General features: G+C 44.7%; 1 protein-coding gene across 7 annotated transcripts in view; it reads right to left on the reverse strand.

Moving 5' to 3' along the window:
• Nucleotides 1–21,418, reverse strand: part of scrib (scribble planar cell polarity protein) — a 96,603-nt gene that overhangs the window by 35,030 nt on the left and 40,155 nt on the right. For all 7 annotated transcript variants that reach the window (XM_064330990.1, XM_064330993.1, XM_064330992.1 and 4 more), the window contains exons 2-16: nucleotides 19,142–19,259; nucleotides 18,044–18,122; nucleotides 16,205–16,294; nucleotides 14,730–14,786; nucleotides 13,010–13,073; nucleotides 11,932–12,006; nucleotides 11,473–11,617; nucleotides 10,721–10,839; nucleotides 9,973–10,172; nucleotides 9,296–9,462; nucleotides 9,001–9,128; nucleotides 8,520–8,645; nucleotides 7,840–8,022; nucleotides 7,338–7,730; nucleotides 2,966–3,028 (exon numbers count right to left, since the gene is read on the reverse strand). In XM_064330990.1, the coding sequence (XP_064187060.1) occupies nucleotides 2,966–3,028; nucleotides 7,338–7,730; nucleotides 7,840–8,022; nucleotides 8,520–8,645; nucleotides 9,001–9,128; nucleotides 9,296–9,462; nucleotides 9,973–10,172; nucleotides 10,721–10,839; nucleotides 11,473–11,617; nucleotides 11,932–12,006; nucleotides 13,010–13,073; nucleotides 14,730–14,786; nucleotides 16,205–16,294; nucleotides 18,044–18,122; nucleotides 19,142–19,259 (2,007 nt within the window). The remainder of the gene's footprint in view (nucleotides 1–2,965; nucleotides 3,029–7,337; nucleotides 7,731–7,839; nucleotides 8,023–8,519; nucleotides 8,646–9,000; nucleotides 9,129–9,295; nucleotides 9,463–9,972; nucleotides 10,173–10,720; nucleotides 10,840–11,472; nucleotides 11,618–11,931; nucleotides 12,007–13,009; nucleotides 13,074–14,729; nucleotides 14,787–16,204; nucleotides 16,295–18,043; nucleotides 18,123–19,141; nucleotides 19,260–21,418) is intronic.

Below are 21,418 nucleotides of genomic sequence, written 5' to 3' on the forward strand. Positions count from 1 at the left end.
TACTGTCCCACATATACACCATACACACAATTACCACCTAGCTATCCACTAAGCAGACAATACCATGTCATGCCAAATATACCCAGTACTCATTTTTATGTAAAATCACCACACAATCTTTATCACATACAGTGAGGCAAAAATTTCTGCCACTTGTTCCCTTAGATATCTGCTGCTTGTTCTTAATACAAGAATAAATTGGAAATGGTGTTTGCAAAACAAATAAAAGTATTTTACCAACTAATTTGTAAAGCCTTCGTAAAAAAATATATAACACAGGATTATTGAATTGAATTGAGGTTAAATTAACTGTTCCAGAGCCTGAAACTATTTATTTAAACACTAAGTAGGTTCCACCAACATAGCTGCCCCACCTATAATATAAAAGAAAAAAAAAACAGCTCAATAAAGCCTCATTAAGAGCAGTTGGAAAAACAATGCTATTCATTAATTACCTTAGCTCGAGAAATGTCTTGATCCGAAAATATAACCGCTATCTGATGAGGTTCTGCTGTTTACTGTTTTCAAATACCTTCAAAAAAAAGCCATCTCAATGGGCTAATAAAATCTGAAAAATACATTAAAACTACATTATAACGGGGCCACTATTGTCAATTCAAAATCCACTTCTCAAGGTAAGAAAATGCCCTTTAATGGCCATCTTGACTTATAAATATCAAAATAGTAATGAACAATGAAACAGATTCAAACCATTTCATGTAAAAATTACTCATGCTCTTGACAATTAATAGGATAGTTTTTGGTTCTTTTCATCCAGTCCTATCAAAACGATTTCAAAGCCCACGCACAGCCCTACGAGACAATGCACTGCAGTGCCACATACAAAGTAGGGCTGTGAATATTTGCCATGCTGTGTTTGTAAATGGTGGTGCATTTGTGTTGGCTTGGTGTAGGCTGTGGGATCTGACAGCTAGCAGGGGCCCACACTCATGCACGTTCCCGCTTGCTATTATTAGGATGGCCAGGGGAGCATTTGTCCCCTTTAGCCATGTCACTGTGTAACAAGAGACGCTACATTCCTCCAGACCCCTCCAAGCCCACTGCCCAGGCCTCAGGGGCGTGGCCATTATCATTTCTTCTGCGTGCTTGCTGCTGGCTTCACTCAAACGTTAAGCTCATAAACTGAACGGCTCTTAACGGCTATATGATAATTATTACCATCGCTGCCCTTCATTTCTTGACCATAGCTGTACACAACTAGATTGTAAAATACAAAACTTTATTCTAACACATTTCTACTGAAATTAAATATTTGCAGTATCTGTCAAATATCAGGTAGAAACTATGCAACTGGAATTTCAAAAATAATATGCATAAATGATTAGCTATTTAGCTTGAGTATTGTTGAAGTAGTCCCATTTTATTAACTTCTTGTATACCCTTAAGTTTCACCTACTTTTCTCACAATTTAATTTAATGCTGAGTCATGCTCATAGCAACATTTGTTGCCCATGTGGAAGAAGGCAGACAAGCATGCGCTCTCATCTCATCCAAAGCACATGATGTCATGACATCAACCTCAGCTTCGTAATGTCAGCTTTATGCCGCAGCTTCACACCACAGTCAGGTCAGTGAATCAAGTACATTTCTAAAGGTCTTTTGTTGTGTATATGGGGGTGTCTATGCAAGATGCATTGTCTCAATTTCCACTGTTTATCAATAAAAAAAATTAATCTTTAACTGTGAAAGCAATGGGGCTTAATTTAAAAGCAACAATGAGTGTACATCAATATCCCTTTAATTTGGGAATGTTCACGCAACCATTGAAACTCTTTGTATAAAGCCTCAACTTAAATCTTCCTATTAGACATATATCACAACATATCACATTTATAAAATGGATGCCTTTTCAATCTTATTGTACATCCTGCTTTACATATAGGTTGGACAGTTGAGATTAGGAAGATAAAACGGAATGAGTCTTTTAAGACTCCAAGATGCAAAATAATTTCTCACTGTGAAAGACGAAACCTTACAGAAATCAATAAAAAAAATTTGTATACACATTATGGCATACTGCAGGTGTAGAGCAACCTGAATCCATAAGTTTTGCTGTGTGAGAATAAGGTAAGGAAAAACATCTATGTTCAAGGTTTAAAAACTAAAATGAAAATTATATGAATAAATAAATACATAAATTTTTCATTTCCATTTTCTATTTCTCCTCTTCTAGACACCAACTCAGTTTTCACTGTTGAGATGAGGCCAGGGCAGAAAAGGCTCCATGTTCCAGGAGTGCTGGCAGGCCGAGTCGACCTGAAAAAGAACCCTGGAGTCTCTGCTGCAGGGGCACTGTTCCACACCTGCCAGGACTACACAGCCAGACCCCTGCTCTTTATGAATGAAGCGGGTGGGCACCAGTGCCCAGGGAGACACAGCCTGATGGAGAAGAGGGGGGGGCAGAGAGGAGGAGAGAAAGAGGGACTGCAGACGAGCCAAAGCCTTCTGTGACCAGCAGCTGGGGAGGAACGAGACTGTGGGAAACGGGAAAAGGAAGCCAATCCCGACTGTATCTCGACACCCCCTCCCCCCTCACCCCCTAAACGGCTGTAAAACTCCTCGGCCTCATAAACTTTTGTGTAAACCCCTTTAAAGGAGGATTACGGGTTTACAGAAGCCTGTGAATAATATATAGTTTTCGTTGTGACAGTTTAACTGCAAAATGAAAGCAGTAATTCTAATTTGCCCATACCATGATTATAATTTGCCCCGGCCCCACCCCTCCTCCTCCTCCAGCTGGTGGCGCCACTCTGGCAGTCCCATCATGGTAAGCTCTGATAGACCGTTCCCTGGCGATTCTCTCGGGTTAATGGTGGATTTTGTTTGTAGTGGGTTGATTATTGGTTGTGTTCTTGTGAGAATGGGTGGGTGGATGAGTGAGAGAGAGAAAGAGAAACGGAGACAGAGTGAGAGTGAGTGAATGGGAAACAGAGCAGGTACAGACCTCTTCCTCCTCAATTCGAGCAGGCTCAATCAGCAGATTATTGACTTGATCAAATGACACCCCCTGTTAGGACAGGAACCAGCGAGAAGCATGCGGATTAGTGAGGCCAAAATAAAACCAGGCGCTCGCACACCCAAAAACATGTGTGCACTCGTGCCTCACACACGCCGCTGCGCATATCACACCAGCTGCAATACACACGCACACGTATACACACAAACATGCATACACACACACACTAACACACACACATACACAAATGCATGCGCACACACACACACAAATGCACGAGCACACATGTACACACACACACACACACACAGGCACACACCAGCACACACACACACACGCAAGCACACACACGTACACACACACACTCCGCAACAGGATGTGCTCAGTCACAAGTGAAGCAGCCAAACGGCAACCCACTGAAGAGTCAGGGAGCTGAGGGGGCCACCGCACAGTGTTACACGGCTCCCCATCCCTACCCTGGCAGTGGGTTGCCCCTGTGGCCTGTGGTTGTAAATGAGCAGCCCCTACGTGCACGCTCCCTTCCCAGACTCCAGGTGAGGACTGAGGCAGCGGCGGAAACTCCAGACCCAGGATGAAGGGAGTCACACAGGCCGAACTCAGAAAACCCAGCAGAGGGAATGGAATGGTGTGGCTAACCTGTGCAAGGCTGTATAAGGCTGTGAAGGCGACGTGAACAGAGCGCAGAGAAACAGAGTGACAAATACTAAAGCTCCCTCGAGACTTCACTATCCACAGAAAGCTCATAACCCCAACAGGACAGGTGCAGATACTGCAATTAATTAATCAGCAAGGCTCAGACCTGATTAGGTCCATTTTAACATTCACATCCCTGCTAACAAAGTGGATGAGGCACTCTGCTCATCTTATCTATGACTGAGTGTTGTGCACAGAATTATGAAAGCCAAATATCAAAATACAGGATGCTCATGTGCCTATCTGTGTCCCTTAACAGCTCCAGATAAACTTTCTTAAGGGATCTTACTGTGTGTGAGAGCACAGCATAGGACCTTTTTTCACTTTTTTACTCTGCATATGAGCAGGCTCTCTGGCGTGGAGTGTACATTTTCAGTGAGGAACATAGCAATTCTTGTCAATTTACATAAATCTCCAGCTTCCACAGGAGAATAACCACCTGAACTTATAGCGAATTATATCATTATGCAATTTGATTCCTGTCACTTCAAAAATTTACATAAAAAGGCACATGCAAAAACAGCCAAGCCCTAAAGGTTCCTTTCAGATTTTCAAGTCTGTGTTCTGTTCCCTTGGGTCAGGTCAAACGATATCTTCCACCTCTGCCAGCCACAGTCACTGTCGGGAGAACTCTCCAAAACACACAGACACACACACACAAACACTGGCATACGCATGCACACATGCACACAAACACTTACGTCACGTCACCTCATGTCAAACCTCGTCCTGCTCACTCAATCCCAATCTCGTGCAGTAAGCAGCAACACTCCACAAATCCACACACACTCAAGCGAGCAGGCTGCTGCCCTGGATCCCCAATCCACCTCTGTCAGACTCCTAGCCTCTCTGCTATCACGGGTGCTACCATCCCATCACATCACAGTAAAGCTCATTTCTGCAGAACATGACAGGGGAGTATGGAGTGGACTGCCACACCAGCGACTTGACAGTGACTAATCAGAATCCGTAGCCTAAAAAAATAAAATGAATCACTGACAGTGACTGCGCACATAGGCAACAAGTAAGCATTGTAAGTCACCCAGTCACCTCATAGCAGTCTGATTCTGGTGAACCCTCTGAATTTAACCCTTTAAGGAGCGAGGTCACAAACATGCGATTAGAATGTTCTTAACTGATCATTCTAATGCTGACGGAACAATCGCTACTGGTAACTGAAAGAAAAGGGGTTCTAGAACATTGACTATGAATGTTAACATTCCAAAAAATCTACTCTTCAAAGGGTTAAAAATACACGCCAGATTTTATGACACCCATACATACCATGCTGGGCACAGTGTGGTGTAGTTTACATTCACAATGCTAGCACACTACAAAGTGTGAATGTTCTAGCCCAGAGAAATGAAAACATGCTGTGGTGTGATTGGAGGAAATGACCAAAGCTACTCTGTGGTTGGTGGAGACAGCAGTCACACCCAGACACTTTGAGGACCATGCTAAAAAGAGGCAGGATAAGGGAACCCAGGGCAAACTTGCATTGCAGCACACTTCAAGAAACCTTAAGTCAGGTAAAATTAGGATCAAAAAACCAAATGAAAAGGATTTTCATTTTTCATATTAATGATCAGCTTGAATTTAAAAAAGTAATCATTAAGAAATTTCCAGAGCCACGCTGATTCAAACAGACTTGTGCAAAGAAGAAGGGAGGGGAGGGGACAATTTAACTGTCAAAATCAATGAACAAACAATAGCAAGCAGCAAATGAAACAAGAGCACTGGACTGGGAGACAGGCAGAAATAAAAGTGGTGCTGAGAGGACTTGGATACATCCCAAGAGTACATCCTCAAGGGGGAGGGGGTTATTAGAGGGGGAGGAGCCTTGTGTCATCTGTCATCCTTCCTTTGAACAGAGTGTGCCAACATGGAAGCAGATTACCATGACAGGACGGCCCCGGATCCAGTGATGACGTGGGCCTGTGCATTCAGTTGTTTGAACACATCCACCCCTCCCCTCCGCCATGCTTGAAAGAGCGCAGGGCATAAATGAAACTCAGCTGAGTGCCCGGTTTTGGAGATCAGAAGGTGGGGCAATGAGAATCAGAGAGAGGAAGCTGCAGGTTGGGAACCGGTGCCAGCAGCAGGGACGGGCAGCGCGGGCAGAGTGAGGGGCAGCTGAAGGAATGGCAGCACACAGCGGCACAGGCGGGTAAACCCAGAGCGGGCAAACCTATGACCTGGAGTCAAGCTGCTGACATCATTTTTACCACTACCACCAGCTTATACTCCTCGTCCTGCAAGGATCCATGGGGAAGAGGTATTCACCGTTGAGTGTGGGTCAATGTCTGTGGAGGTAGTAAAACTGTGTATCTGTTGACTCATGTATTGTTCTGCTTTTTCCATTAACTTCCCATAACTACCCATTGTAATAGCTGTTCATTATGACAAACTTTGACTTTTTTGTACTTGCTAAGTCATATTAGTCTCAGTCAGTCTTCTAACATAAACTGTTCTATAAACTTTTTCTTTTTAAACCTACAATAATTTTACTTTACACAATTATTAAAATAATAATGTGAATAATAAAATGATTTGTGTTATTCTTAAAATCAAGCTTCACACCTTTCACTTAAATGGATGTAAGTCAAGGGGAAAAGCCAGAATGTTAATAATATGGGTTGATGAAGCTTAGATTAATTTTTGTTTCAAAGGGTAATGAGGGAGCTGTTCCCTCAGTGTTGTTCAGCACTGGTACTTAAAGGTCAACTGCAGAGGGCGCTCTCCTCAGACTGAGCATGCAGATTAAGAGCAGAGGGGTGGAAAATGGTGAAGGCGTTAATTATTTGGTCGGGTAGTAACTGCATGTTTGTGTAGAACAAAACATTTTTCTGTATCTGCCTGAACTCTTTTTGATTTGTGCAAAACACTTATATTAAATACACAAACCAATTTCATGAGGACATTGCCAAAGCTCTTGTGGAGTACAATAATTTTTTGTCGTTCTGGTTCTGTGATGTTGGATATGCAGAGTCAGCAATCAACAAAACCCGTCAGTTTGGAACACAGACATTAAAAGGGCGTGGCCCTGGGACATGCCCAGTCAGCCAGTAAGAATGCAATACAGCAATTGGTAGAGTCCCAATACTGTTGACAACTAAACGTGTGTGTGTGTGTGTATGGGAGTTTATTTACATACATGTGCTCTCTTATGTTCAACTGATACTCAATTGATCAGAGTGAAATTATGTTCATCTAAGAGAATACAACATCAGGCCTATGTTCTCAACCATCATGGATTTGCCCATATTTCATGAACTGTGATGGTGTCCGTTATTCCTCTTGCTGTGGTGTCACCTTGTGATTCACAAGAGCACTTAAGAAATGAAGGTTAAACTAGCAAAAACCTGATAAAACCCCCGTAAGGAAAATATTTATAATTGGTAAAATTTCAATAGCTGTATTTTCTCCCTCTCATAGAGCTTCAGTTGCCACCTTTGGCAACAAGAAAATCCAGTTTTCTTAAAGACTGCATTATAAAGATGAAGTTGAACAAAAGTAAATCCTGTAAACTGGATTCAACTGAACAACCGAGTAATTTCCATTTATTTGAAGACAGGCAATCCTGCCCCTTTTCGATGAAGACCATCAAGAATCGGGGTGGACCTCCCTCACTGAAACCCTCCCATACCTTGACAGGCTGCAGGGACGAGTTGACCCTGTCGGTTGCCCTCCGATCGTCCGGCTCGGGCTCCTCTGTCATGGAGGGGTAGCGGGCGGCGAGGCCCCCCTCTTCCTCTTCCTCTTCCTCCTCGCCCTCGGGGGCGGGGTGCGGTGGGTGGGGCGAGCGGTCGGGGCTGAAGCCCTGCAGCAGGGCGGCCACCGCCTCGGGTTTGGGCAGCTTGGTGATCTTGAAGTGCTTCTTGTAGTGTGGGGTGTCCTTGCGGATCAGGCGCTGCTTCTCCATGGGGAAGGCGGGCTGCTCCTCCTGGTCGCTCCGCTCTCCGTCTTCCTCCTCCTCCCCGTCATCATCCTCCTCCTCGCCCCCCCGAATGATGGGCTCTTCCGCAAAGTGCACTGTGGGCTGAGAGAGAGAGGAGATAAAAACGCAAAGAGTGAGAGATGGGATGTAAAGCAGAAATATCAATACTGATAGTTCATACTTAGGATCCAGCAACAGGCAGTGTACTCACCTCAATATATTCTACTTCCATCTCATCGAGTTCCTCCTCTTCCTGTTCCTGGGCATCCCCATTCACTGGCGCCTCCCCTGCAGTGGTCAGCTCTTGCCTCTCCTCATGGGAGGCAGCAGAGGCAGTGCTATTGGATGCCTGGGAGTCATGGCTGTGATTGGACAGCCCACTCAGACGTTTCTCCTGCACATACATTATCATTATTGGATTCAACCAAATCCTTAAAAGTAGGACCATGATTATAAATAATACCAAGAAAACTAATTAAATGGATCCATATGGCTTCAGCAACTTTATTACAGCACAGTGTGCTCAGCATTTTAGTGAAGCTCATTTTTATTTGCTCAAAATTGGTAAACCAAGGCATTCCTTTTAAAATGCTCCATGGTCCACTTTAATTTATCTGCTCCTTGTTCTTGGAATGGAATGCATTTACACCCGTCTTGTTTCTCATGCATATACATACACCAAATAGCTTTACAGTGTGGTGAATGTGCACAATAGTAGCATTTAATTACTTTTATGTAAATGTTAGAATATTGCACTTGCAATGTGTGATACATATACTGCCATTATCCTCACACTCACAAATTCACCTGTCACTGCAGCCCTGGGCACACTGATTAAGCTATTTTCTGCTGGAAGCACGAGGTATGGTGCTCCTGCTTGGCGGTGTGTACCTCCGTGTCGGGGGTGTCCACGTCCTCGTCGGGTCTGGCTGTGTACGCCTCATTCCGCCTCTCCTCGATCACTTTCTTCATCACCTTCAGTTCGCTCGGGTGTGGCGTAGCTCTGCGCTGTAGACCCTAAAAACCACAGACACACATTACATACCGTCCATCACATCACACATTTTTTAAATGAAGCGCTAGGCACACGCTAACTACTGAGGCCTAACTCACAAATGTTTGCATACCAATGAGGACAAAGACACACAAAATTCACTGAAGAGGTTAAAGTAACTTCTAAACAGCAAATCCTTTCCAAACCCACTAGCGTAGGCTCACATCATACATTAACATGCTGTGCTAAATGAACCGAGCATTTAACAGAAAAAGAAACAAGGGTTACAGCTCAACTACAAAGTTCTGCCCGTACAGTCCCCGCCCATTTCAAATAAGTGCACTGCAGATGTGACAGGAAGTCCCGCCCCCAGCTCACCCTGCGCTCAGCAGCCGTCTCCTCATCCTCATCCTCAGGCTTGGTCTCCTCCCGAAACTGTATGACGGACACGCGGTTCAGGTTGCTGTCTGTCCAGCTGTCGTCCACACTGTTCTGCAGCAGGTTCTCTGAGATACAGATAGATCAGAAGGTCCAGGTCAGGGGCTTCAGCCAATCACAGCGCTTAAGAGTCTCAAAAGCAGAGGTGCAGTAAAATGGAAGACATCCTCAAAAATCCATAGGGAGGAAATATGTGAGAATTCAAATATTGCCAAACAAAAAACAGAGGTCTCACCAAGGCTGGGGGAGGGCTGCTGGGGCAGCAGGTAGCAGGTGAGCACCTTCTCCCCTGTGCTCTCGTCATCCTCGGTCTGGAACTTGAGCATGGGCTGGGACTGGTTCTCCGCCAGCCACATGGCCTTAAGGTTGAGGTTAGCCAGTGCAAAGGGCAGGTTCTGCAGCCTGGGAGGAAGGGTGTGGAACTGCGTGAGCCAATGGGGCTGGCTGGCGAATACGGCACGTGAGTTTATATGTAATGTGTGTGTGTGTATGCAAGTGTGCGTATGTATGTGTACGGATACAGCATGTATGCACGTGTATGTATGTGCTTGTAAGTGGTTACATTACAGTACATTACATTACAGGGATTTAGCAGACACTCTTCTCCAGAACGACTGACACAACTTTTCACATAGCATTTAGATTGCATCCATTCATACAGCTGGATATATACTGAAGCAATGCAGGTTAGATACCATACTCAAGGGTGCAACGGCAGTGTTCTACCCGGTAATCAATCAAGACCAGTTACTTCCCCATCACACAATACACTGCTGCGTACAATGTGTGTGTGTGTGTGTGTATGCATGTGTTGGTCTGTGTTTGTGTGTGTGAACTTGTGTGTGGGTAAGTGTATGCAGAATGTCAGTGTGTTTGCATGCACGCATGCGTATGCGAAGCGCATCACTGCACCTGTTCCCTGCCACGTCCAGCACGTGCAGCTCGGTGGCGTTGGCCAGCTCGGCCGGGAGCCTGTCCACGCGGTTGTCGCGCAGCGACAGCACGTTCAGGCTGGAGCAGCCGCCCAGGTCCGCGGGCACGCCGGCCAGGCGGTTCCGGTCCACGTTCAGGTTGGTCAGCTTCTTCAGCTTCCCCACCGAGGGAGGCAGCGCCTGGGAGGGGGAATCACACAGAGGGGAAACAACCAGGGGCACAGAGGGGAAGGCACAGGAGGAAACAGGAGTGAGGGAGAAAGCAATGTGAGAGGGGAAAAAGGGAACAGAGGAAAGAAAGGAAACAAAAACAGGAGAATACAGTGAAGGAGAAGTGAAGGAGAGGGACGGAGAGATGAAAAGGGAACAAAACAGTCAGGCTGGGTCAGACTGATCTAAGCTGTACAGGCAGGTAGTGAGCGGCTAAAACAGCAACACAAGGGGTTTTGCAGAGAAGAACAGACAAAACTAAAAGAGAACAGTTTTGATTACTGAGACTTGATTTACTTGGAGTAGGAGAAGATTCACTTCAGTAACAAAACCCAAAAAAAAATATTCATGCTCTATAGTCAAAATCGTAATACTGGTGGGAAGAAAAAAGGAGTCTTGAATTGTCAGAACTGTAACGCTATTTACAACACTTCATGACTAGACAATCTAGCACAAAGACAAAAGCGGAAGCAGGAAAGGTAGACAGTTGCCGTAGGAAACAAACAAATCCAGCCTACCTGCAGCAGGTTCTCAGTCAGCATGAGCTCAGTCAGATTCTCGCACTCCCCAATGGAGTCAGTCAGGTGGGTCAGCCGGTTCTGGTCCACTTTCAGGATGGACAGCTGCTTCAGGCACCCTGCAGGTATAGAGAAACGTGTCAGAAACGTTCCGCAAGCCTGCTCTTACTTTCGGGTGAGCGATGTGAAAGTGGGGTAAATTCCCTGTAGGAGGCAGTATTGCATTTCAAATATAGCTCTGTTCATTTTCTCCTAGCCGCCACTGTCAAAGGGCCTACAGCTGTGCTGCAGGACTCTCACAAAGTTCAAAAAGAGGCACAGTGACTATTGGTACACCTGCCCCCATTCCATGCTTGCCAGCCCCAGATATCTTCTATTACAGTGAATATTAGCATATATATCTTCTGCGTAGTTTGTTCATTTTCAAACTGTAAGACTTTATGCCTTTCAGTTAAGTCTTTGAGTCACCTACAGTGCACTGAACATAGTATAGGATAAATTTTACATACTGATTTTTTCAATTACATTTTTTAAATGATACTCTATTACAGCACCTTTAGGGCCCTTTCCAGCTTATTCTCAGACCCTCTAAAGTGTCTCAAAGGGTTTGGTCCTCGCAGCATACCTATACACCGGAATATCTATTCTAATCATTAAATTTCTATGGTATAGCAAGCGGTCTGAGAGTGTCACAATTTCTCCGCGAGAACCATGACATGGGAGTTCAATGCCAGTCCGTGTATTGCGCTCACCGATGCTGTCAGGGAGGACCTCCAGAAGGTTCTGGGAGAGCAGCAGGTCGGTGAGAGCCAGCAGGCCGCTCAGCTCGGAGGGCAGCTGCTCCAGACGGTTTTCCGACACGTCTAGACACACCAGCCTCCGCAGATTCCCCAGATCCTGCACACAGGAAATGCGTAAGTCACATTTCTACCGACATCTGCGAGAAGCCTCGTAGAGGAATGAATACTTGAAATGCCCTTTTAAATCATAACAGAGCCAGAATCTTTAGTTGTCACCACAACCCTTCAATACCCCCAAAAACAATTTTAAAAGAACAAATTTGTTATTGCCCTGCCCACAAATAGAGTAATTTGGCCATATTCCAACAAAACCACGCCCACTTGATTGAACTGTCCATTCATACTGGATCCTAACGAGACAGACAGCAGAGGAGGAATAACTCATCCAATAGCTAAAAGGCTTGTGCTTACTGGTGGCAATGTGGACAGCTGGTTGTGGTCCAGCCAAAGCTCCCGTAGATTGGGCAGGGCCCCCAGTGTGTCTGGCTGAGAGAGAGAAAGAAGGCAAGAAGACAGATTAATGGTTTTGTAACCATTCCTGGGTATTCTCGAGATGGCAATGTGTCACACACATATTTTCAGACCGCATGAATAAACATGAAAGCACACAGGCCACTGAAAAAACAGCCATATAGGAGTAGTAATAAAAATGAGTCATGTGACCTGGTCCACTTCTCTTATCTTCAAAAATAGAAACAAGAAGTTGGGGCAGGAAATTACACTGGAATATGAACCATAAATCACATACTAGTAGATTTCATGCCTTGTGCATACATAAAATACCTAGCATCCTCTTATAACAAGAAAATAAAATCGCACACATGGGCCACAATGCATCTATCAAAAAAGTGAGATTTTTGCATTGGAAGGAACTAAAACACAATAAAAATAACTATTTCAGTTCAAGGCTGAAGTCCAGCATTTAAGAACATGTGTTGAACTTTGCATGTCAGGAACAGCATCACTATATACAGTGTCTTGTTCAAAGACCTGAAACTCAGTCCTGGGTCTGCAGCCTACACTAAAGCTTCACAAGGACAGGTTATTCATTCAAGCTCTGTAGGCAGCTGGCAGAACCTGATTCTTAGCCAGCCTCTCCCTACACAACCAGGATGCACAGCGCCCCCAGCAACTGTATGCAAATGCAGCCAATTCCACACATCCCCATTTGTGTACCGTACATGCAAACAAGTCCAACACAGTACTTATCCCAATCTGAGTAATGTGTAATGTACAGGCACACAAGTCCAATGCAGCATTTACTCTGATATTACTTAATACTGGATTCGCTCCTTTCACAGAATAAAATCTGGTTGAAAAGGATAAACTAACACAGAAACAAGAAGAACCTCACTGTGTCTGCACAAAATTTGAAAATGGAAAACACAGCAGTTTCAAAGGGAACTATAGTGGAGGGTCATGCAAGCTTTGGGATATAGAGCCCTAAGTGTACGCTGCTCAGTGAATAGTTAAGAGAGCTGGTTCTTACCAGGACTTCCAGTCCATTGCTGCCCAGGTCCAGCTGTTCCAGCTTCACCAGGAATGAGAGGGACCTACAGAGAAGGAACGGAGACCAAGGTGAAGGCCGAAGCAGTCGGCCATGAACATATCCCAGAGTATCACCCACAACACAGACACCGTTTAAATTTTCATAGTGTTCACATGTTACAGGCCTGCATTTAAGCCTTTGGTTGCCAGCGGAGGGGTATCTACCACGCATACATGTATGCTCACATAGTAAATGGAAATTAACTATCCAAGAAACTTTCCAAAGAACACAAAAACACAAGTAAAAGCACAGGTCAAATCTGGCCACCCCACAGTTGGAATTTACTGGATTTACTGCTCTCCTGTCAACCACCTCCCCAAGCCAGTTGATCAGCTGCCAGTCACTCACACTCTGAGCAAATGGATATGAATATAATGTACAAAAAACAATTCCAGCCACTCATATGCAGTTGCCAAAGACATTCAATGTAAAGCAAGCAGAATCAGAGTATTCTCAACTTTTCATCCAAGAAAAACAAATATATGAAACACGGTGGCTGGTTACTGTTAACAGCAGAGGAGGAAAGGGCACGGGAGCAACAGCATAGGGATTGTTCCCTCAGTTTCTAAATGACAGAGTCCTGTAGTTGTATTTTGCAGCATAGCATTCAATTCACATCTGGGGCGAGTTTTTCAAAAGTCTAACAAGAGCAGATTCTGAATGCAGTGTCTACACTCCAGTTTAGATAACGGCTGCGCTGCAAATCCTTCAGATTTACATGGGGAGCTGTGATGGCTAGCTGTGGCAAAATCATATGACAGTGGCTGATCTGAGAGCAAACAGAGTCTCATGGCGATCCAATATGGGGCCATCTGCCCCAAAGCCCCCCTGGCCTTCCCAACTGTCACTCACCCTGGCCAAAGTGGCAGTACAAGTCTCCGACAGCATCTGCCATTGGGGGCTTAGTGGTCGGAGTACAAGCCATCGAGGCTTAGCTAACCACACAGTTCCATAAAACCATTAGGTACAATAATTATCTTTCTGAGCAAACACAGAGAAGGTACAACTTCATAAATCTTTTAGACTTCCTGAGTGGATACAGTGGGTTTCTGTTTACTAGAATATTAGTTAAAATTGTATATGACAGCACAGCACCTACTGTCTATTTTCTAATCTTACCAATGACGAAATTACTTTCTAAGCACAAACCTGCACATTTGTGCAGCATAAACATACATTTATTCCATCCTGAAAACTTAACAATAAATGGTGTCATTACAGTTTACTATGCTGTTGGCACTCTATCATTTTGTGAAAAGGTGCAACATTATTACAGTAAAACCTGTAATATGCCTCAAGGGGATTTATAAACTGCAATAAATATATTGCAAAATGCACATTTTAATATATGGAGGCATTTTTCCCATTGCCCCAAAGTAAGTAAAGTAAGTCCCAAAATATAATCGAGAGAGGGTTGCCATGATCACTCTTCCAAGATTCAGTATGTCTAGTAGACTCTCCAGAACTGTGTTTGGGTGGCATTCTTTTGGTTATGTCATTTTGATAAGCCCTCTTCAGAACACTCGCATAACAGTAGTTGCAGACTGATTCGAATTATCTTTTGCCTACTTATCTTTTGTTTCCTCAACATTTGGATGGAAACGTTACTGTTATGCCGTTACTGATGCGGAGGGCTAGGGGAAGGGTCAGGGAGACTTACGTGGGCAGGGATTTAAGCAGGTTCTCCCGCAGCTCCAGTGTTACCAAGTTCGCCAAACTGTGGGACAAATCGAACACACAAATTATAAAGTGCAGGTTCCACCAAGACAATTTTCAACAAGTTTCAGTCTTGCTGGGGAGTCTGACCAGATGCAAAAGTGAAAAATATCAGCCTGTGGGTTTCATGTCTACCCAAATAAATTTTATTAGAAATCTGACTGCTTTGGATTTGTGAAGGACTCATACATCAGGAAATATGAAAGGAATGTTTCTCTTGGTAAGTCTGGTGCCTTGGCGTGCACCAGTTGTGACAGAGAGGGGTAATTCTGTGGTGTTTGTTGGCCTCTCAGCAGTTGGAATGGGAATTAACGAGCGATGCTGGAGGAAACTTGTGCAATAAGCACTGACAGCAAATGAGCTGTGTGCCAGTGTGCGTGAGCGTACGTACGTGCAATGTGTGCGCGTCCGTGGATTGTGTGCCGTGCGTTGGGGTGTGTGATGTGTGTAATTCGATCAGCGCATCTGCCACTCTTGGGGAACTGTAGTGAGACCGGAGCCTTGGGGTGGGAGTCCACTGGTTCCCATGCATGTTTCAAGAGTCTGCTTTCCACTACGCACAGCGAGGAAGGGGGGGAGGGGGGTGCTGTGGCTGCACGGAGATCGCCGCTGTAAACGGCAATGCTGCAATACCATAAAAACCTCCAGCTCATAAACTCGAACACTAGCTACAGGGACTTCACGCAGTATGCCGTTTAATCCTACTTAATGGCCTTTAAGAAAGGTATTAATGGATTTAGCTTACAATGGCATGCAAAAAATGTAATTCGATGCACGTGCAACAAATTCAAAGCAAAATTATAAACCGTTTAGGATTTAAAGAGTGTTGTCAGCACTTGAAATGTGGCCCAAATTAGTGTTTACAGAGTACGCTATGTACAGAAGAGTTGCATGAGTGCAGCTGCGGTGAAAGTCAAAGCAAACAAAGGAACACCCTTGTCTTCTAAACTAGGTAATGGGCTTGGGAGCCTCAGCCTGTGGAAGTGAGGAGTCTCAAATTGCCCTGAATGACTGAGTCTTGACGCAGTCCTCGCACTTGCACTGACCCCTCGGCTTAGCGTACGTCTGCGTTAATCCAAAATAACGGACAAATAATAATAATCAATCAAACAATAATAATCTCCAAACGCTTTATGGAGATAGTTTACAGGGTCTACAACAGAGGGCCTACAGCATGACTATGCCAAATGCAGCTCGCTATAGATATACTCTTAGCCTGTTGATCACTGCTAGAAAAAAGGGCATTTTGATGGAACACAGCTTAGATAGGTAGATAGGAAAGGATTAATGGTGCGGATGCAGATCTCAAATTACAGGAGTCATAGATTGAAGATGTCAGATTCTGTACTTGTTTTATGTTGGTGTGTGGTCGAGTTCGGATTCATAGCTTTGCGTGAGGGAGGCGGGGAATGTGCTTACTTTCCAATGTCGTTAGGCAGGGTCTGCAGTGACACACCATTGAGAGCCAAGTGGGCCAGCCCTCGAAGCTGAGTGAACCCATCAGGTAGCCTGGGATGAAGAAGGATGAATGTGAGCAGAAATATCAAATAATACTCCACAACAGGATCCACAACTAGTGACACATTTCGATATATGCTACATCCATTTGCAACCTACGAATAAACGTATAAAAAGAACCTTGGTTGACTATGAAAAAATAAAACACCAACTAAAGCATGCGACCCGATGTAACCTAAAAGCACTGAAATCAGCATTAAACACAGACTGCTTGCTGGCGCCAGCCAAACGCTATTCATGATCTCAATCCCTAACTCCCATCGATCAGCTCAAATGAGAAACGTATTTCTTTCTTTTAAGAGATGCATATTAACTGATAACATCAAGTAAAAAAAAAATTACATAACTTTTTGGCAAACAGCCTGTTGTCCTTAAACGCCGCTAGATAGCAACGCAATGCACCTTCTCTCCCACTCAGTACATGGAAGTTGAGTTTGGCAAAGATGTAACCTTGAGGAACCTTACATGTGATGAATTTGCCCCTTATCACCCCAGGTCTAGTCAGGATATAAATTAATTCATCCTTAAAGAGCCTCATTCGAAAACATTTATTTAGCGAAGCCTTAAGTTCTTAATAGGCCTGTGCCCTGAGGCAGTTCTCTGAAAGAGCTCTTTGGCAATTGCTATTGTGCAGTGCGCATGCAGCACTTTGTACATTAGAGTCTCTGTAACCACAACCGCCTCCCAAACCAGCTTTCCTGCCCTGCAATCTATTATTCGATTTAATAGTTGAGTGGTTCTGACTCTCAGTTCAGGACATGATAATGGGGGTAGTTTGGGAGCTCATTACTGAGTAAAGCCAGGGGCGTTGTTCATTTGGCAGGAGCAGTGCGGTTTCTTTAGTGCGGCGGTACAGAAACATGCATATTTACATAGCCACAAGGCCTGGAATACTCCGTTTCCTCTTTCCCAGGTATGCCATGACGACTCCATGGGGAATTTACATTAATATTTTTAGCAACAAAAATGCTAATCTCCAAAATACCCGTTTTCTTTGTCAAATGACTCTCTCAATGCAACAGTCATAAATCACGAACAGATTGAACCCTTGTGGCGGTTTTAATCGTGTACGCTAGGGGGAATTGTGTAGTTGATGAATGGGTGGGCTAATAATGTTTGGTTTCGGCTAAACTGCATTTTTGCACCTGTTGAAGGTGACTGGATTCACGTGATCACCTGAATTGAGGGTCCTGTGCCTCTGAGTAAAGTGGGTTCCCTGTTGCTGAGTGTAATTGAGAACCGTGTTATTTAAAGAGTCCTACAGTGGACTCTTGCGCAGCAAACCAAAACAGCATATAAAAAGTCACCCGCTCGTCACCCACAGGATCTTGTAAAAATGAGTGGTTACTAAACCCACATTATTGTGCTAAACAAACAATCTGAACAGACTAAAACCAGAAAGAAACCTACATAAGGAATATATTTAAAGGGCATATATGTGGTATTTTTCATGCTATGCCCTTTAAATGTCCTTATCTAGGTCAAAAACAAGGACAATAGAGCATATTTGCAAACCAGATTTTTCTCCCCTCCCTCTGACGTGTCCATCTCGTGCATAATCAAATCAAGGCAAAAGGTAGTCATCTTGCTGTGACTCACTTCTGTTGGAAAAGGGCTTCATTGTGAAGCCATGGAAAACATGCCAGCGGCAGGCTTCGGAGACCCCTGTTGTTTCTGTCGAGACCTGGTACTCCCTGGCAAATACAAACCAAGCTCGAGGACCTCCAGCAATCAACTGACCTGCAGAGTGGGTTTCCACTGAAGTCGGCAATTTCCAGCGCTTTGCAAAACTTAATGCTCTCAGGGATCTCAGGAATGTCTGTAGGAGAGACGGTCAGAGAAAGCGCTTGGTCAGCAGGTTTAGCGCAGAGGCAGAGAAAAGAAAGGGAGATTGTCATTTTCAACAGAGCACACATTTTCAGACTCCTTCATAATAACTACCAGATGGCCGGGCAAAGAAGAGAAAAGGAATCACTCCTAGGACCTGCGTGGAATCTGCTGCATTCATTAAACCCGCAAAACTGCTGACCCGAAAAAGGTGCGCCCCATGCAAGTGACCGCAGGGTCAATCCCTCTGGACCCTCCAAACCCATAATATCAGTCTCTCAGGTAAATTTGTCTCAGAGTTATTATTTAGTACCATGCACACAGAGCACTTTTCATTCCGATTGACTTACAATGCTAGCAATTAGTACCGTACCGGAAACATGACAGATTCTCATTCTTTAACTGAATCCACAACAGGTCCAGAGCCACCACCAACTGTCATTACTGGACTACACAAAATGGAGCACATAAGCTGAACAACCGAAGCAAAAGTCTCAGGGAGTGGACCGGAGACACTGGCGTATCAGCAAACCTGCAGTACAGACTAATTCATAAGCTAAGGACACAAAAGGACAATTCGTTTATCAATGATGCTGAGCTGGAGAATCAAAAATGCTGAAGTTATATGAAGCTAATATCTGGCAGAGTCTCTGATTACATCCAAGTTTGAACCATTTCAGGTTCTAAAAATGGCAACGGTGTCATGATATTGTATAGGCTTATTCATGGACTTGACCTCCAAATGTTTTTGAGGTTGCTCTCGCATTATATGGCCAGGGCTAAAGTTGGTGATTAATAGGGGCGGGGATAAGATAAGTGGGGGGGGGGGGGGGGCGACACATCTAGATGTTCGAGTCTTCTGGCTTTTTCAGCCCCCACCGTTATTTAACCCCACCTCTTGATCAGTAAAGCAGCACAGCTGTTTTTTTCAAGGGAGGGGGGTTGCATCTACATTTGCATCTATTTTTCTGGCCAGTGAATTTATTCATGCACGTGTATGCATTACTTAACCATTTTGGGAGATGTCCAGTTCAACCAGCTGCATGAAGTTGGCCACTTCAGGAGGCAGTCTCTGGATCTCATTGTCACTCAGGCCCAGCTTGCGCAGATTCAGCAGACGGAAGAAGGGCTGTAAGGACAAAAGGAGGACATCGTCATGTGAGAAACAGCCGCCTGTTGAAACTATTGCAAAAACGCCACTGACATGCTTTTCTTTCAATTGCTCCATGCCCAGGCAGGCAACAACTAAAAAATACAACAGACATGAGAGCTAAGAGAGACTGCCAAGTTAGGCCCTCTTTCTCAAGAGCTCAGTTGTTCAAAGGCTGCATTCAGTACATTCCTCTCCGTGTGCCTTAACCTCAGTCCATAAGCGGATGCATGCAATGTGTTCACACTATATGACTGCTAAACGTTTAATCAGACAAAAACAAAATGAAAACATGTGTTTGGACATTAGCATTACTACAACACGAATGGAAGCACTCAAAATAACCCCAGCCTAAACATTCGCAAGGAATCTGTGGATCAGATCACACACAAAGACCTCAGAGGATGTGGCGCCATAAGGAAAATTGAATTTAAACTGAAATTTTTAAAGTATTTGAAGAAGAGCCAATCCTTATGGGTTTATGGGCTGTTAATATTCTGAAGTTCATTTCAAAATCACGAAAATGATCTGTTGGATACTTCCAAAGTGGTTTAAAGTCCTGGACCAACTGACAGATTTTAAAACAAATTTACAGGTTTATGAAATGTGCTCCAATGAGTCACTGTTCTACAGCCACAGCCGATCCTGTGGTTCGAAGGTCCAGCTGGCAGAGGCTTCTCCTTATAGCAGGTGAGGAGTATCTGATATCACGGACGGGACACCCGATCCCAGCTTCCCCGTGGCTCACGCTCTCCCAGATGGGAGGCGGACAAGGGGAAAGGCGCTCGGTCATAACAGTTTGCATGGTGCGGGGAGAATCCTTTCAGGTTTTGAGGAGTTAGACTTTTAAAACAGATTCCAGAGGTTTGCAAAAGTTGTGGGAAACTGTCAAAGAACACATACTGAAATCAATGCAAGAGCACAACCACGCCTGGAGCACTGGGGTTTAAACACTGAGTACAGCCTGGATGGGTACTCCTTACACAAACGGGGAGAGGCCCATTTTCTCATCACTGCGAAGACAGAAGCACATGATGAGCTGCAGCAATGAAGAACGTAAGCGCTTTGCTCAGTTCTTATCGGTAACATGAACTGAAGTGCATACTACCACTACAGAACCCTACATCTCAGTCTCAGCTTTCTGCAGTACCGTTTTAAGCCCCCTTGAGCCACAATCCACAGACACTGAAAGTACCAGAGAAGGGGACGAGGTCTTGAAAACCAACACCTGCGTATCTGTCCCTCCTCCCGACGCTCCAGTTAGGATTAACAAAGGATCTTGCGTCAGGGCTTTCCATGTTTTTTCCTATTTGCACGTCCCTCCTCTTCCACTCCTCCCACCGATCTTCATCAGGGCCAAGCCGGCCACAGCCGCAATGCAACCAGCCCACCAAATGGACCATTATGGGTGCTTACAAAGGCTCCTATTCAGTTGTTGGGGGTGGCGGAGGTGGTGGTGGTGGTGGGGGGTAAGATTTATGAGCTCCCTTTTCTCTATCATTCCACAGGAAGAGGGTCCCCCGCCCCAGAGCTGTTCTGATCCCCAGCCAAACTTCCTCCCCAGCCCAGTGCCCTGAGAATGACTGTCAAACAACCAATGCAAGGGCATAAAAACCAACGGCGATGGGATTTACTGTCCGCTCATCCACAACTAGATGTGGGCAGACTAAACTTCCCCTGTCTCTCTGCCTTCCTCTCAGTCACTCCTGATTCTCTTTGCTCACTTCCACTGGGGTGCGAATCTTCCTCATTCCACATAGTCTAAATGGGACTCCGCAATTCCCTCAATGGGAGCTCCAAAAATACAAGTGTAACAACACCATTTATGTTATTCCGGGGTTCATGTTATCGCCACTGTTTGGTTTGATGCCCAGGAAAGCCATCCTGAGACAAAGAATCAAGTGAGATGCATATGTGGTCAGAAGAGGCCTTTGAATTCCTATCAACTTTGATGTGTGGCATCACCAGTGAAAAATATGGTAATGCCAGTGAGCTTTGAAACAAAAGGACTCCATAATCCAGCCATGACACAGTCATCCTTCTCACCTTATTTCTCTAACCTGTCACACATTTACAGACACCCTCAGACTAAAGCGAATTAACAATGTTCCTCTATCTTTCACTCTCCCTTTCTCACA

This window comes from Anguilla rostrata, chromosome 4, assembly GCF_018555375.3.
Source record: "Anguilla rostrata isolate EN2019 chromosome 4, ASM1855537v3, whole genome shotgun sequence".
NCBI classification, from domain to species: domain Eukaryota; kingdom Metazoa; phylum Chordata; class Actinopteri; order Anguilliformes; family Anguillidae; genus Anguilla; species Anguilla rostrata.